The sequence below is a fragment of the Malurus melanocephalus genome, unplaced genomic scaffold, assembly GCF_030028575.1.
Source record: "Malurus melanocephalus ecotype Western Australia unplaced genomic scaffold, MMel_1.1 scaffold_52, whole genome shotgun sequence".
NCBI classification, from domain to species: domain Eukaryota; kingdom Metazoa; phylum Chordata; class Aves; order Passeriformes; family Maluridae; genus Malurus; species Malurus melanocephalus.
This window is the reverse complement of record NW_026623284.1, coordinates 884,441-900,972: the sequence shown is the minus strand read 5'-3', so window position 1 is coordinate 900,972 and position 16,532 is coordinate 884,441. Positions and strand designations below refer to the sequence as shown.

Genomic DNA, 16,532 nt, shown 5'->3' with positions numbered 1-16,532 from the left:
ATTGTGGAAGTAAATGTGTCCCACGAAATCACAGGGAAAGAGTTAAGAAGAACTGCAGCGGAACTGCTCAATACTGGCAGATGACTTCACCCACTGGCGCTCCAACTACAACAAACAGCCCCATCTGAACACAATTTTGGCTTGAACAGTTGCAAGACAATTGTTGAGAACACTCCTATGGCCAGAAAGCATTGTCCTTTGAGTCTCACGTGTCAAATAGAAAAGACAGTAGGTTATCCACTAAAGCCATTGCTAGTGATTAATTTTTTAATAGCCACCTCATTGTCATTTATTTCTGAATAAAAAGAAGAGGAAATTATGACCTTCTACAACTCTGCTTTTTTACAAAGAACTTTCAAACTTTGGAAAAACAGAATATTAAATTGACATCAACTTCATGAATTTCTAAAACCCTGTACTATCAGAATACATGAACACATTAGTGACTTCAATCTTGCAATTGGATAGGCCRTATTTCTCTGGCTCCAAAAAAAAGCTGGGGTGGAAGAAAGTAATAGTGAACCTACATTCTTGTAGTGCTGGAACTAAAGAAATCCAGACAATTAAAAACCCCATTTCCAGCAGCTTCCCCCTCAGGGGAAATTAACTTTTTGCATTCTCTACTATTCACAACTTCACCTGTGTGAGAATCAGTAGTTTATTATAACATAGCCTTTCACTTTTCCTTTAGCAGATTTTCACTGAGTAACAATCACAAATAAGTGACCTTTCTTCAAATGACTCTCTGGACAGGRGAAATTGTGTCAAATGTGTACAAAGAGTTTTAGATGGAAAAACTTTGGGGATGAGCTGAAATACTAACCATAAATTAACTAAAATACACAAGACAYAGTGGTAGTTTTCAAAATTAAAGACACCTGTAAGCCAACAGCATACAGTAAGAGAGAAAAAATAATTTGAAGGAGACATGAAGGTTTTAATTGTTCTTTTGTGCAAGGCTGCTCTTTAAGCGGCACTTTACAACCCTCTGGCTATTTGTAAAACTCTCAGCAGAACCTTCAGTAAGGTTTTGCAATAGCAGAAGCAAAAGATTGCCTAGGGGCTACAAACTGTATCTGGAAAGGGCAYTCATGTTCAGAAAGGGCATGGTGAAACAAAAATTCCGAGGAGACTGGCAACTTAAAATAATCTAAAACAGTAAAGAAAAGCAGGGTTGGATGATATTCATCCAACTAGTATTCACCAGACTACGGAAAATACCTTTTCAATGAGAGTATCTATGTCTTCCTCTATAATGGATCTGTCTGCTTGTCCTTATACAGAACTATTATGCATGGATTTTATAGCCATGGATGTTATAGTCAAGATGTTGCAGATTGGCCCTTGCTTTAAGGGCCAATTGTTGTGTCATCCACTGCTTTTTCTGAAACAGCTGGAGCCCTTGAGCTGARTATCACTAAATACCAATGTAACTTAACCTCACAAGGACATACAGAATGCTGAAAAATACATCAGATAAACAGTGGCAGAAAAGTGGAAGAGAGTGAAAAAACCCCAGTTATCACAATAAATTCAAACTACTGAATTATCACTAATTGATTTGTATACCTTGAGGTCCCAGTTTTGCCTGAGCTGGAGTGGAGGTGGAGCTAAGAAGGGGGTCAGATGAAGGATCCAGGAAATTGGTGGCCAAGTTTGCTTTACATGAAAGTGGAAGAGACTCTTCAGGTAAATTATCCAGGCTCATCTTGCTCTGTCTACTGGTATCCAGTAGGTCCTTCCCAAAGAAAGCTTCCTGCAAAGGAGACGAAATGATTCAGTGAAGGAAGAACACTGCATCGACTGAAAAATCTGGGTAAATGACAAAGTAAAAATGAAAAGCCAGTGACTGACATACAAACACAGTCTCAGCCTCACAATCCTCTCAGTATGGCAGTATTTCTTCCAGGCTATGAGGAGTCGCTRCAGTGGCTACAACTTACCTGAGGAAGTAACATTACCAATGTTCTATGATTAAATTCATGCCTTAGATTATAAAGAAAATCTTCAGTCTTCTTACAYGTATGTGGCACAGACAGTGCACCAATACAGTGTTATTATCTATCACAATTGGTTTAGTATTTAAAGTATTTCTCCTTGCACAAAAAGAACAGCTGAAGAACGGTGACACTACTGGGCAACATGATCAAGAACTTAATTAAAATCATGCAAGGACACTGTGGCTCAATTTCAAGAATRACCATACACTGCATTTCACAAAATCATCTTCATGTCCAACTGCAGTAACAAAAAACCTGGAGATAATGAACTTACATTAGTAGCTTTTTAAAATATTACACAACAGCTATCACTCATCCTAAGCCAGAAAACTCAGTAATTTGACAACAACCCATCAAATTTTCAAGTCAACATTTATTCATTATAGAGCAACCTTCCTGTTTTAATATTGTCTTTAAAATATTGATTTACGATACAGTTCTAAAAGTAAAACTCAAAATATTTTAGCTATCACTTATTCTAATATTAACAAAGAATCTAAGAAATATTCTRTATTTTACAGGAGTAAAAGGTGCATTAAAAATATTTATCCTTATTAATCCAAAGGAAATGCTGTTCTAGTATTTTCTTTCCAAGTCACTTCCCTACTTATGAAATACAAATTGTTTTTTAGAAAGAGATTATTMTGTGTCCCTGTTAATTCTCTGCTTTCAATCCAAACACAGTTGATGCTTTRAAGTTTGATAAACATCTACCAGATAATAAATTTACATGAAGAAGGTGGCTAAGAAGAAGAAGTCAAATAATCTTCTCGGTGAGAGATATATATTTGAACTAGTCAGTTTATAACCTGATTAATGGAAGGTAAGTTTCTCAATCACCATTAATATCCAGGTTATTATCCACAACTGCTGCCTCTCATCTGCTAGGAACACCATGGAATTAATGGGGAAAAAGAACAGATATTACTGTAGAAGGGAGATGTACGGACATATAAATCCATAAAACCGCAGGGCATATAAATCCRTAAAACTGCAGAAAAGCAAGCTTTCCCTATCAAATCATGTCCCAGAATCCTCAAAAAACAAAACGAGAAGCTGAGGAAGTGTCATGATCAGGCTGGAACATCCTACAGGCCTGAATGTGAAAACATCATGTGCCAGTTCAGACAGCAAAGAAATTATTTTTCTGCCCCATCTCATCTCTCAAAACAAGTAGAGACAGATCAGAGAGTCCTASAGTAGAGATCCAAATACATTGAGAAAAACACCCAAATCCTGGAGATTTAACATAATATACAATTTTCTGTACAAGCTCACAAACTTACTTTACAGAAAACCCATGTCATATGAATGATCGATTTGAAATCAGGAAAGAAACATGAATGGTTTAAATGAACTATGAAACAACACAGTAGGATTAGGTTTTTAAATGGATTTACAACACAAGGAGTAGATCACCAGGTTTACCTGCAAGTAGGCAGGAAAGGTTTCTTCGAGTTTATTTTTCTTTTTTCTGTAACGCTTTTTTATTTTCTCAGTATTTTCAGAAACTGGGGTAGACTCCTCAACTGGAGTGTCTGGCAGCTGTTCTGTCCAACCTAAGAAGGAATATTCAGGCACAAATAAATACAACTCAGTATTTAATTTTGCTCTGTAGGTACAGAGGCAGCACACCTGGCTGCCTCGGGGTGCATGGGGCACATCACTCTGGATTCATTCCAAAGGTGGCTTCTCTCCAGCTGCCAACTCCCACCTGCCCACCCAGGTCTGGCAGCAGAAGAGCCAGATGTGACACCAGTCACATCCCTCCCTTGTACCTCCCAGGTACAGACAGAGCTTTAACTTCTGTATCCCCCAGTGACTTAAGAATTCAGGAATTTGAGAAAAATTATGGGTGCCATTCAACCAGATATTTGAAAAGACAATTCCACTGAAGAAGTATCTCCAGCGTCATCAATGCTGAGTTACACATTAACCACGTTTCATTTAATACACTATTTTTTCTCAAATCAAAAATAAAAAACTTAAGATTTTTTTAAACCTGAGAAAGAACTATCATATAAATAATGAWCAGCCTAGAAAAAGAAATCTATAAAGAAGCCCTTCAAGAAAGATTACACATTTATTCAGCTGTCATATTTCAAAGTGGCACTGCTTTTTCTAATAAAAACAAAAGCACACAATGCTCATCAATCATTCAGTATTTTATTACAACAGAGCAAGAAAAACACTGCAGGTAATGCAGAACTTTTCAAGTCCTTCTACTTCTTTCTTTGCCAAAGCAAATTACMTGAAGTTAAGGATTCAGGCATATTATTTAAGAAACAATATTATCACAATAATAAAATCAGCTGCTTTGTACTGTAGTGATCTCCTGTAGCTTATCCAGAGCACCATGAGTGGAATGAGGTTCACCAACACCGTGACCTCTGCACTGTCTGAGAGGGAGATTTTATAGCAAAAAGGAGTGGACGTGACAAGAGTGCAAAAAATCCTGGCAAAGATGATGAGTACTGGCCACTGAGAAGCAGGCTCTCAGCAGGTTATGATGATTTAAAACATACAATGATTTTCCAATTTGTATTTTTCTCAACTAGCAATTGTGCCTGAGCAGAGAAAAAACAACTCCAGCTAAAAAATACTTGTATAAGAATACTACTTTTTAACAATATGCATTGTTAGCATTATGAACACTAACAATGTTTGTTGTTAACACTGTAGTTAATAATAACATTGTAGTAATTGTAGAATTACCCAAAATGGTAATTACCCCCCTTTTTTTAAAAAAAAAAATTTACTTAAAGGAGCAAACCCCTACAAAAACGAAAAATTTAACAACAATTTTAAGCTCTACCTGAAATAAGGCAGTATGGTACATTGAAATAACATTTACAAAGCAAAAAAAAAAAGGTAGTAACACTAATATTAAAGAGAAAGTCAGCACTATACCTAAATTGGGAACTTAGCTAGAATATCTGGCTGCAATGATAGAAGAAGTGTTCCTTGGCTTCATAAAGAAGTTCTACAAATGTAAATGAGGACAGCATTTTAATGTTAAATTCTAATAATACTGCCTGGACGCTTTAGCAAAGATCCAGTCTCCACCRTGTTGTACAAATATACAGCAAGAGGCTGATCTGGCTCTAAAAATGCTAAAAACAGAAAGGAGAGATTATAGGAGAAATCACAGGCCAGAGTCTCTAAGTGGGGTGGTATCAGCCCTCCTTTAAAAGCAGCTGCTTCCTTCTACGGACTTTGCAGGGAACAGGCTCTGAATGAAACATAYTCCACATCTCCCCTGAATGATACCTCAACATTCTCTAGATTAGTGTGAACAACTCCAGATGGATGGAATAATTTAGTTTAATCACACACAGCATGAAAGAGGAAAAAGGCCCATGAATAAAATTTGACTTCTTGTTAGGTGCCCAATCTACCGAGAACTGCAGTGTCAGAGGCATGAAAACRGCTCTGCCATGGGAAAAGACACCAAAAAAAGTCATATTCTTCAATTCTGGAAAAGGCAACACTGACAGGGAGATTTCACACATCTGGAAAATATTTCAGTATTACAAATTAATATGAGTGATTTTTAAAAAATATTCTTTCATAACATTAAACTCAAGGGCAGCTTATGAAACTCTCAGATATCTATCTGATATCTGGTTTAAAATAAAAAAGAATTATTTCTTCATGCAACAATATCATATTGTTAAACTCGCTAAAAAGAATTTTCCAGAGCGTAAACAGACATATAAAAATTGATTGGATACACTCATGGAATATGGAACACTACTGAGTATTAAAACTGATGGTCCAGAAGATACCCCTGGACCAGGGCTACATCTGGAGAAAGGTGTATCACAAAGAGGATTTCTCTAATCAACCTCAGTAATACTAGTAATTCTCACTATGTATCTCCTACAATAATAGCCTGCAATTMATTGTTTCAGTTTCTTTGGAAACCATGGTCTCTGCTGAAACTATAGCTATGCAGGAAGGGCATTTTCAGTAGAATTAATAAAGCCATTTATCACAAACACGACAACCATGTTGATGAGCTGTACTGTTTTTATTGCATTAACTCTTACTGCATTTAAAACCAAACTCCTGCACTTACCTTCATCTCTGCCAGGCAACTGTTCAGAAACAGATCCAGAAGAATCTTTCCTGGAGAGAGATCTTTTAGTCTTCCCCTGCCCGGTACGACTTCTCTGGCGCACCATAAATCCACCAATACCTTAACAAGGAAGCAAAAATTCAATGTATTGAATAAAAGCTGTGTTTCATAGTATGAATGAGAACCAAGATTACTCTGCAGGTCAAGGGGTCTGCTGCAGCTAGATGTCTTAGAATGAATCTGAGATACTTAATGAGTTTTCATTCAGAGTTTTACGAAACATTTCTGAATTTCTATGTCTCAGAGGGTATACATGTAATCAAAAAGAACTGGAATTTCAGGTTTGTGAAAAATCCACAATGAGCTCAAATCACCAAACCTGGCAACTTTCAGATGTTGGTTTTCCCCTCCCGGGGGCAAACTGATGMGTAGCTGGAATTAGCTGTCAATCTACCAAATGAAACCTATTAAAGAACCTCAAAGGACCACAAAAAACCCTCTGCAAACAGCTGTGGAGAGCCCACCATTCCAAATGATGGTACTAGAGAAGGACATATCCCAAATAAAAAGATAATTAATCAACATCATAGTGCCTGAAACTCCAGAATCCTTTACTAGACACTGACTGCAGAGTTCCTGATCCTTTGCAATTGGTGTGTGTGTACGTAAATGTATCAGATACAGGTTTGTTTCATTTCCCAGGGAAATTGTTGGCTGCAGAAAACTAATGGATGACTAATAGATGTGTTTTACCTGGATACAGTTCAAGTGATTGTGCACCCAGGACACAYAGTTAATTAATTCTGTCAAGATAATTAAGAGTCAACTGCGCTAAGAAATTAAAATAAATGAATTCATCCAAAACCTGAATTCATTAAAATTCACCTGTCAGAAGTAATCTGCAAATACCTGGTAAATTACTCTTTTAAAATATTTCAGAAAACAAGTAAAGTAACTGCAAAAGTTCTCTGAAATTCAGATATTGTTAGATATATACACACACATACAAAATTACAGAAATACGGAACRGTTTCCTATCAAGTTAAGAATCAATACAAGGTATTGATCTGAACTACTACCAATAATTGACAGCACACTAAGTAGAAGTGTACTGCTGACCAGCAAGCCTTGGAAATACTTTGGTAAGAGATATGAAAACCTTTAAACAGAATAGGGAAAAAATCTATGGTCAACAACAAGCAACAGAATACTCTGGAATTTCATACTGTTTTCTTTTTTTTTTTTTTTTGTAATTATACAGAAAAAGTGAACAATGGACACACAGTGATCTAAGTTACTTTACCCTACCAGGTCTATAGGGTTTTCGCTTCCTTTTTTTAATCCCATCAGCTCCTTCAGCCACTTTGGTATCATCATCCACAGCTTCCCGTTCTGGGCTGGAATCTGATTTTCCATCACAATCCATAAGGTCACCTTCTGCAGAAAAGAGGCAATGGTAATTTTAACTGGAAAAGGGAAAGAAGATTTTTTCCCCCCAAAATTTCTAAATCTATTTTCTGAGACACTGGTTGAGAATGACAGATTTTTCAAAAGGGTGACAGATAATCATAATACCTGGACATTTTTTTGAAAACCCATCCTTATCTATACACGCACTGCCTATGAGATGGTATTTTCAAGACAGTTTTTGGTACCTCCTTTGGAAGCTTGTGCTAAGTGTCTGAGCAATCTCTAGCCATACCATCAAGGAATACGGGTCCAATTTACGAAGATAAACTTTTTTTTCTTCACTGTCCTCCTCAGTTTTGTTTGATAGGGCTTTTATTTTATTGAGAAAACATTGAAAAACTGCAGCCTGCACTTGGAAGGTAAAGTGTAATGACTTTTAGTTTAGTGGGTTCATGACTTCAAGCTGTGTGACTGACTGATCTATGAAGAGGAATTTGACTTATGTAATAGAAAATTCAGCCTGAAGGAATTACTCAGCTTTGAAGATGAAGACTATAATTCAAAGTTAAAGTTTATATTCTGTAGGAAAGCAGGGTAGAAACAGATGTAAAGTATGATGACACTAAAAAGCCTTTGTTGTTGAAGAAAGAGGGAACTAATTTTTCCTGGTATCCCCAAAAAGACTTTACATCTTTATTTTATCATAAAGCTTCTGAAATGCTAAGTGTACTCTCACCCCTGAAAATATATTGGAATTCTCATGTTCTGCTTGGATTTAGGTGTGTAATTCTATGTTGTCTAAAGCCCTATGCAGCTGAAAGAGGGAGAAATATTGKAATGGAGCTGGAATCTTTCACACCACTTTGGCTGTGGTAGAACTGCAACCCTCACTCTTCCACAGGCTCAGTCTTGTCCCAGACTTTCCCACTGATAAAGACCTCACTGAGTTCTACCAACAAACCCAGTGGCTTGGCAGAGGCCACCAAGCTGAAGCTCCCAAAGCCCAACTTTCAAATGGACTCTGAAATGYAGAACACCCAACTAAATGCTGAACCTGATGAAAGCCTACAGATGAGATGGCAACAAAACTCCATGAGCTCAGTTTTTTCAGATACAGCCCCTTTTTTCCAYCTGGAACTAGAAGAGTCAAAATAGGCGGTTTTCCTTTTTCCCTGGAATTACTACACTATCTTACTCCAATCCAAGCCATGGCACAGGTTTATTCATCCCGATGCTCATGCAATAATTCCAGATATTCAGAGACAGACATTGAACCCCTCTACAGGGTAGAGCCCTACACACCCAGAGCTACAAGGAATTACAGATCATCTCCCATGTACTGGCTGTGCTGTTACCATCACACACAGGAATGCTCTTTAACTCAAAAAGGCAACAGAAAGTGATCAGAACTGAAATTATACATAAGCTCTCCCTTTCATACCCTGCAATCACATCTAGTTACCTACTCGAAAAGGGCTACCACCTTTAGAAGTCAACAAGCAGATAACTAAGTCAGACAAAGTCATACAGAAAACAGGCACATATTTTTTTAAAGTAAAGATGATTAACCACTGAAACGGAACAATGGAAGTGACTAGCTGTCTCCAAATTCAAAAGCATTTTCTGTTTTCAACACCCTAGCTGATGGAGAATATGAAAGKTAAGAGATGAGATTTCAGAGTCCATGTAATAATAATGTACCRAATCCTGTGAATACTGAAAGAAGTAAAAGAAAAACAAGTAAATGTTTTGAAGGTTTTAAGGAAATAAAAGAAAGCTATTATAAAAAAAGTTTTAGTCAACAACAGAAGGTAAGAATGTGTTCACCAAACAACAGGAACAATATCTTCTATCAACAAGTTAACACTGAAACTTCACTGATGGCTGAACTACCCCCTTATTTCAAGTGCACTCTGTAGCTAAAATAAGCTTTTTATGACATTAAATCTGATTAACAAGGCGATTGGCATTAACAGAGTTGTGGGGATGTGGGGTACCTCTGTGCCTCTGCTCCTCTCCAAAGAGACCCCTGCATGACCAATGCAATGACTTTCTCACATGCCCTTGAAGRAGCCTTTCCCCAGGCCAGGGATCAACACCTATTGTGCCATCACCTTTCTCAGGATGCATAGCCAGACCATGGCAAGGAGAATGGTTTGCACCATACAGGTGTTAGCCCAGATCACTGACTCTCAGGTCAACTCACCTTAAGTCTTTCAAAAAGGAGAAATACTCTCAGCAAAGATCTTTTTGCTCTTTTTCCACTTGATTTTAATACCAGCTTTTCAGAAATAGAGATACTGCTTTGCTGAGCCACCACTTTCAAACAGTGTTTGCACTGAATTTGAGTACACTTGTACTCAGTGAGTGCACAATGTTTCCCACAAGTAACCCAAAGATTAGACCAGAAGTCACCTCCTATTTCCAGTGCTGGCAGCCCTAGAAATGTGAGTTTCTTATAGGATGGATGACCCATAAAGAGAACAAGGAAAATGCCTGAAATGGACAACGACGAGCCACAACTACTGTTCAAGAAATTTCCATAAAATATTCTGTACAGAACACTGGAGTATCAGTGAAATAAAAACTCCCAGGGATATTYGCAATACTCTCAGGTACTGCAACACTCCAAGCTACAAGACATGCCAAAAGTAGACTGCTACCTCTACTGTCATCCATCTCCCCATCTCTTGAGTGTTCTGACTGGGCATCTGGGGGTGTCTGAAGCACAGCCACACTGTTCTGATTTATAATCTTCAGTTTAAGCTTTGGTTTCGTCCGTTTTCTTCTCGGTACTGTAACAGTGAGGCTCTGTAACTGAGACATGCCGGATTCTGTCAAGCAGACTCCATCCTGGGTGTATGTCTTCGGTGGGTCTATAAAAGTTGAATGAATCATAACAGCAATATAAAACTTTTTTAATTTACAAGACTTAGATTTTTTAGGAATAGCACTTACAAGAGTTAATAATCCACATGTATGGAGCTGACCCATGAATGAAAAAAATTGGTATAAATAAACCAGAGATATCTGACACTGTCGTACACATTACAGTTACAGCTTTATTATGTAGAGTCTGATGTCAAATCCAGCAATAATCCATTCCATTGCTATGGAACAAATTATATCAAGGACTCATTAGAAAGAACAATTTGATGATGGAAAAAGGTGCCTTGCAGGATATTTCTGTACCACTGTCACCCACACAAAACTGTGCATATCATACTTTGGGTTGCTTATCAGCCAAGGCCCCAATTCAGACCTCAGAACTTTACCTTCATCTTATTAATAACCTCAAACCTCCCAGAACACCTGGTAACTCAGAAATTACCAACCCTTTTTACAGGCAGACAAAAACCCAAGTTGTATCAAGTGAGCTGCTCAAGATCGAATTGGAAATAGTGGGTAGAACCTGAGTGTCCCAAGACCTGCAAGACTGCTTCCTCAAGCTGTTACACAACAATTGAGTCTTCCTTCATTCACCATGCAAAAAGGCCCTGTCACCTGTGCTGGGGCCCTGTAACTGGAGACTTGGGAACTGCCAGGRAATTTCCAAATAACAAAGAGGCTACAACGATGCTTCAGCCCTCTGGAGCTGATTAAATTATTATTTCATAACACAGCTTTTCAAAACATACAAATATAATGGCATTTGTTCCCTTTAACCAAAAGAAAAACCCATTTCCTCATGTAACATCTGACAATACAGCTGGTTCTGAACACAGTTCTTTCCACTTGACTGCCTTCTTACACTGAACTTAAAAGGTGTGTGTTTCAAAAACACCTCATACTCTTTTTCAGATTGAATATTTGAGGGGAGAACCTTCTCTCAGAAGGTGTCAAATGGAAAAAGAAACTCTGATGTGATGGAAGCTGTCCTAACATGATGGAAGCTGCTGGGTGCTATCATTACAAAGACTGACTTGTGAGTATGCTTGTCGAGATTATAAAYTCCTAGAAACCAGACAAATATAGAAAAGCTGCATTCTCCTAAGAGCTTGAGCCTGTAAACATTTGTGTACATGCTTTACTCAGTCACACTGTGTTATCACCACTGATATTAAGGCAAGCAACTAAGACTGCAGGATCAAAGCACAATTCGAAGTAATTATTACAGTGCAGGTATGGCAGGCAAAGGAGAAGAAAGAAGAGAGAATGAGAAAAATAATGGAAAGCATGCTGTGGTAACTGAAGATAGTTAATGCTGTGTGTTACAAAACCATAGGAAAGGAATTTTTGTCTCATGTAAAAATATACCCTTAAAATAYGCTAAATGATCACACATGAAGCATTTACATTCTTTACCTAGTTCTTTTGATTTTGAAATAATCTGAGCTCCAACTGATGAATCACAACAGTCCAAAGAAGGCACTGAAAAATATAAGGAAAATAATTTCAACTTTTAAAAATGGTGACTTGACTTAAACTGAAACTATCTACTTTCCTCCAAACAGTTCCGTTAAACTCCCTAATTTATACTGTTTTTATACAATTKACTTGCACCTTTAAAATAAAAGTGCTTTTCAGGGTCACAGATGTGACTACAAAACAAGCCTGATACAAACTGAAGTTCTCCAGCTTCCTAGAGCCAAGAATGGCACTGGAATAGCACTGAACTCAATGGGAAATGACTTCTCCTTCTACTGGACCAAGGAAAAATGAATACACTGCATTTGCTGGGGTTGGAAAGCAACCTCTACATCAGTCATGATGTTCACGTTTTGCTTCCCTGATATTAAAAATGGGAGGGTTTTGAGAAGTAGATATTAACCAGTATTTCCCCAAGAGGGGCCAGCACACTCCAAGAGCTTTGCACACAAGATTCTCACTGTGCTGGTGCTGTCAGGCCTCTCCCACAGCACTTATGAGAAGGCTGATGTATCTGAGAACAGATAACACAGGACCTGTTGAAGTCAGATAGGGCAATTATCTTATTCCAGATAGAAGCACTGATAAATGGAACAGCAGAAACTCAATCCAAAATCTACAGCTTGTGCGCTACAGGGAAGCCATGGGACAGTGTGACTGAAAAAATAATAACCAGAATGTCCTGCAACACAAGGCTAATTTTGCTGTGGGCAGAAATGCTCTTCCCATGTGCCTCAACTACRTAACTGCAATCATGCTTCACTCACCTATGATGTGTAGACTAAACTTTTAATATTAGTAGTGACTTCACAGAGATTATGCAGACAGAGTAAGTCAAGTGAAAATTAGGAGCTTCTATCTCGCAAACACTGAACTAGAATCAGAAAACCTGTTAGTTTGGSACAGTTAGCATTACCACAGAGGCAAGTTTATCCATAGGGTTTTTTTTGTTTTTTGCCTAGAAATCTTATTCACGCTGAATTTAGGACTCAAGATAGCATCTGGAGTATTTCYTTTGTGCCTGTCACACAAGATGAGACCCCTGAGGCAGAGAACCTGTGGGAGGTTCCATCAACTACAGCATGTATGCTGCTGCTCCCCACCTCACACACACCATGGGAGCCAGGGCAAGATCAGAAAGAGCAAAAAAAGCTTCCAAATAACATTTAAAATGAGTATGAAAAGCACAGGATGTTTTCTAGGCATATAAGCAAATTTAAAGAAAAGTGGAAGTCTGTCTTCAAAATCTATAGTGCTTTGGAAGGTTTATGTAATGTGCAACTGAGATACAGGATATAACCTACAGAAAACCAATATTCTGTGCAATTAGTAAACAAAAGGAGCCTATGGGAACTACTGATAAACTGAACACAATGGTGGGGCGAAAAGACAAGAAAATAAATTGAAAATGACATTTGGAAAAAAGACACAGAGCTTGAGAGAAACAAAAAATATGGGACAAGCTGTAGAATGGAAGATACTCAAAACGCTGAACTGAAACAACAGAAAAAAGGCAGATTGTAACAACTATTCAAAGTGGAATAAGACATCATCTGTTCATTTAATTGGTTATAATTTACAAGATGCTTTAAGACTGAAGTAGCAATTATTGAATTGGAATCTAAGGTAAACAAGAAATTCAGAGAGACAGTTGCAAACGGGAATTTGAAATCCTTAATTTAACAACAGAGAGATCTTCTCATCCAGGTTAGACTGAACAATTTTAACTCTGGAGACTGGATAGAGTTGAAATGCTCAAATAAACAAKCTGATAGTGACAGAGGTGAGGCCTTCAGAGAGCCACTCACAAAAACTGCACAAACAAACAGTGTTTGAAGACAGTATCAAACAGACTTCCAAAAAAGGAGCTAATCAGAGTGCAAATTAAGGATTACAATCAATAAAATGGAGGGCAGAAAAGCATAGTACTGTTAGAGAAAGACTATCCAAAGGAAAAAAAAATAAAATTGAAAGATAAATGCTTCCTGAGGCATTCAGCTGAAGTTTAACCAAAACTGTTAAACTTATTTCCAAAAGGGTTAAACATGCTGAATATTGTACATCATTTAGCAGCTTCAACTGAAAGGAAGTAATTGCACAGAATACAGTGCGATGAAAAAAGAAAGGGGATGCCATTTTTAAGTCTGTAATAGAAAAGAACAATTATAAGAAGAAATGAAACCAGCATATGGGACAGAGTGAGACGGYTGATGTAGAAATACAGCACCAGCACAATACTCTTCATCGGGTGCCTGCATAACTGTGTCAATGACACAGGGATTTTTTTGGTAAATACTGAAATACAACATTAGAGTTGACATAATACATGTGCCAAATAATAAAAAAAATGGAAGTTGGTTTTTTAACACATAGTTATTATGTTGGGTTTGTATCCTGTATTTGTAAAGTGCATAGAATTAAGTTTTAGAATAAAGAAAAGTTTTTATCAGTTTAATGGAAATGATACAACAGAGACTGCCAGCCATAATGTACCTCACTGGCAGTATCAGGCATCCCTGGACAGGGGTAGGTGATACCAAATCCTCACTGCCTCTATGGGCAYGTTCACTTGAGCCCCAGGAGGAATAACTGCATGCAGGCTGCCCCAGAAACTGCAACCAGCTCTAACTGGTTACAGGAAAGCAGGCAGAGCTGGTCCCCCTGCATCCTGCAGAGGAACAAAAACAGCACCAAAGGAGCAGGGAGTTGGAATTTGGATGGAAAGAGGATGGGAGTGAGGAGGGATGAAGTTTGCAGATGGGGTATTTGACACACAAGGGCAAAATGACAGTAAGGCAGAACTGAAAAGTAGWTGGTCAAGAACTACTTGTCCAGGAGTAGATGTGGATGAGGGAAACACACAGCTCTCCTGAACATGCAGGAATTCCAGCACAGAGGAAAAGCTGCTGCTACCTAAAGCAGCTGCTAGTTCCTAGTAATGAGAAAAAAATTTACAGGACACAGCAATATGCTGGGGGACATACAGCTAGAGACAGCACTAAAAGGAACCTGATAAATCACTGATCAGAGATGCTTATTTCAGAATAACCTAGTAATGAAGGTTTCTTGTACATTATGTTGGAGCAAATCTCACCACATTTTGGCTTTTGATATTTATATATGTTCCAGGAGAAAAACACTATCTTTTATTTCCATTTCCTTAAGAAGATGACTTTGTAAGATTATTAGGTATGATGAGATAGGGAACAGCTCTAAAAAATTTTAAAAGGTTTCCACTTTCTGCAGAAAGAGAAATGAAATCTCTCAATACCTACATGCTAGAACCATTTACTCTTCACAAACAGAACACTTGCAATGTTCTGTTTATTTATTAGGTTGAGGGGCTAGTTTCCTCTAGAAAGAAAGTGGTTAAAAACCCTGTAGTAATACTTGCAACACATCTRTGATACATCAAATGGAAAGTGCAAGAATCCTCYCAGTAAGAATCCCACAGTATCATACATTTTAAGCAGCTGTCTACTGCTAACATTGGTTTCTGTAAGTTTATCAAATGCTAACTTTTCTCACTTTGAAACAAAAATTACAGAAAATCTTCAGAGGAATTTTAGAAGAATYCACAAAAGACTGAAACATTTCATATAAAAAGTACATGCAGGTATTTCTATGAACATGCATCAAGACATATTCAGACATGCAACTGTGCAAATGTACATGTGTTAGAGAGGTTTTAATACTGAATCAAAACATGAAGGAAGCAAACACTCTTGTCTGAAAAAAAGTGAAAAAAACCTCCAAAGCAAGCTTGGGAACTCCCAAGGGACTGGTTCCTATTCCTTGGAACCCAAACCTAAGCAACACAACTTCATGGAGCTGTGCAGGAAGGACTAACAAAGAGGCCAGCTTCTGCCTGGAAGTGAAACATCCCTGATACCATCTTGTGAAACTTTTCCATCTCACATATCATGGGCTCTAATTATCTCTAAAAGGTAAAAGTCTGCCAGCTCCAAAGAGAAAGGAGGGAGTGTWTCTTACTCGGATCTTCTTGCTTTAAGTAGTCAAAGCTTATTAGCAAAATAAACAGAAGTCTGTGTTGTAATACATCTACAAATTTCTTGCTTTTTCCACTTAAAAAAMCTCTTTCCTTTTGAATTTTTGACAGCAGATCTTCACAATGAAATGATTTGCAGAAATACAGAGGCATTAGTCTTTCTTCTGTTAGTGATAAAAATGGGTTACTTGGAAGTGTTCCAGCACTGTGTGYAGTTGAGCAGGGAGTATATAAACCTCCAAGGTCAGGTCAGTAAGTTACAAYTACTGCTGTGATGAGGACATGCCACTGTAAAGGGACATTAAATGCTCTACTGAACTTTTCTTGGCAGACCTCTCGAGCACATGCCTCATGAAATCTTCGATCTTGCTCAGGATAACCAATCTTCCTGACATCTTGGTGGGTACGAGTTTTTCTTGAAACATTTGCTTCATTCTCGTACCTTCCTCCTACTGTTCCCTCATGATACCCCAATAAAGGGTTAATATGAACACTTTCATGTGCTTATGCTAAAAATGGGAATAGGTGTCAATGTTAAAGCAGCCCACTGAAGCAGCAACWTCCCTGATCTGACACGCAGGGAAAACAGACCTGGGATATCAGCCTTGCAGCAAGACTATAAATCATGTCACAGGCCACCCTAACTGCTGACAGGCCACTCACA

At 37.9% G+C, this 16,532-nt stretch overlaps 1 protein-coding gene across 13 annotated transcripts in view; it reads right to left on the bottom strand.

The window, feature by feature from the left end:
* The window catches only part of KMT2C (lysine methyltransferase 2C), a 189,509-nt gene that overhangs the window by 43,749 nt on the left and 129,228 nt on the right, over positions 1–16,532 (bottom strand). For 9 of the 13 annotated variants that reach the window (XM_057365380.1, XM_057365384.1, XM_057365382.1 and 6 more), the window contains 6 exons: positions 11,797–11,862; positions 10,155–10,367; positions 7,390–7,518; positions 6,082–6,201; positions 3,429–3,559; positions 1,570–1,756 (listed from right to left, as the gene is read on the bottom strand). In XM_057365380.1, the coding sequence (XP_057221363.1) occupies positions 1,570–1,756; positions 3,429–3,559; positions 6,082–6,201; positions 7,390–7,518; positions 10,155–10,367; positions 11,797–11,862 (846 nt within the window). The remainder of the gene's footprint in view (positions 1–1,569; positions 1,757–3,428; positions 3,560–6,081; positions 6,202–7,389; positions 7,519–10,154; positions 10,368–11,796; positions 11,863–16,532) is intronic. The other 4 variants (XM_057365381.1, XM_057365388.1, XM_057365386.1 and 1 more) reach the window with 4 other exon arrangements.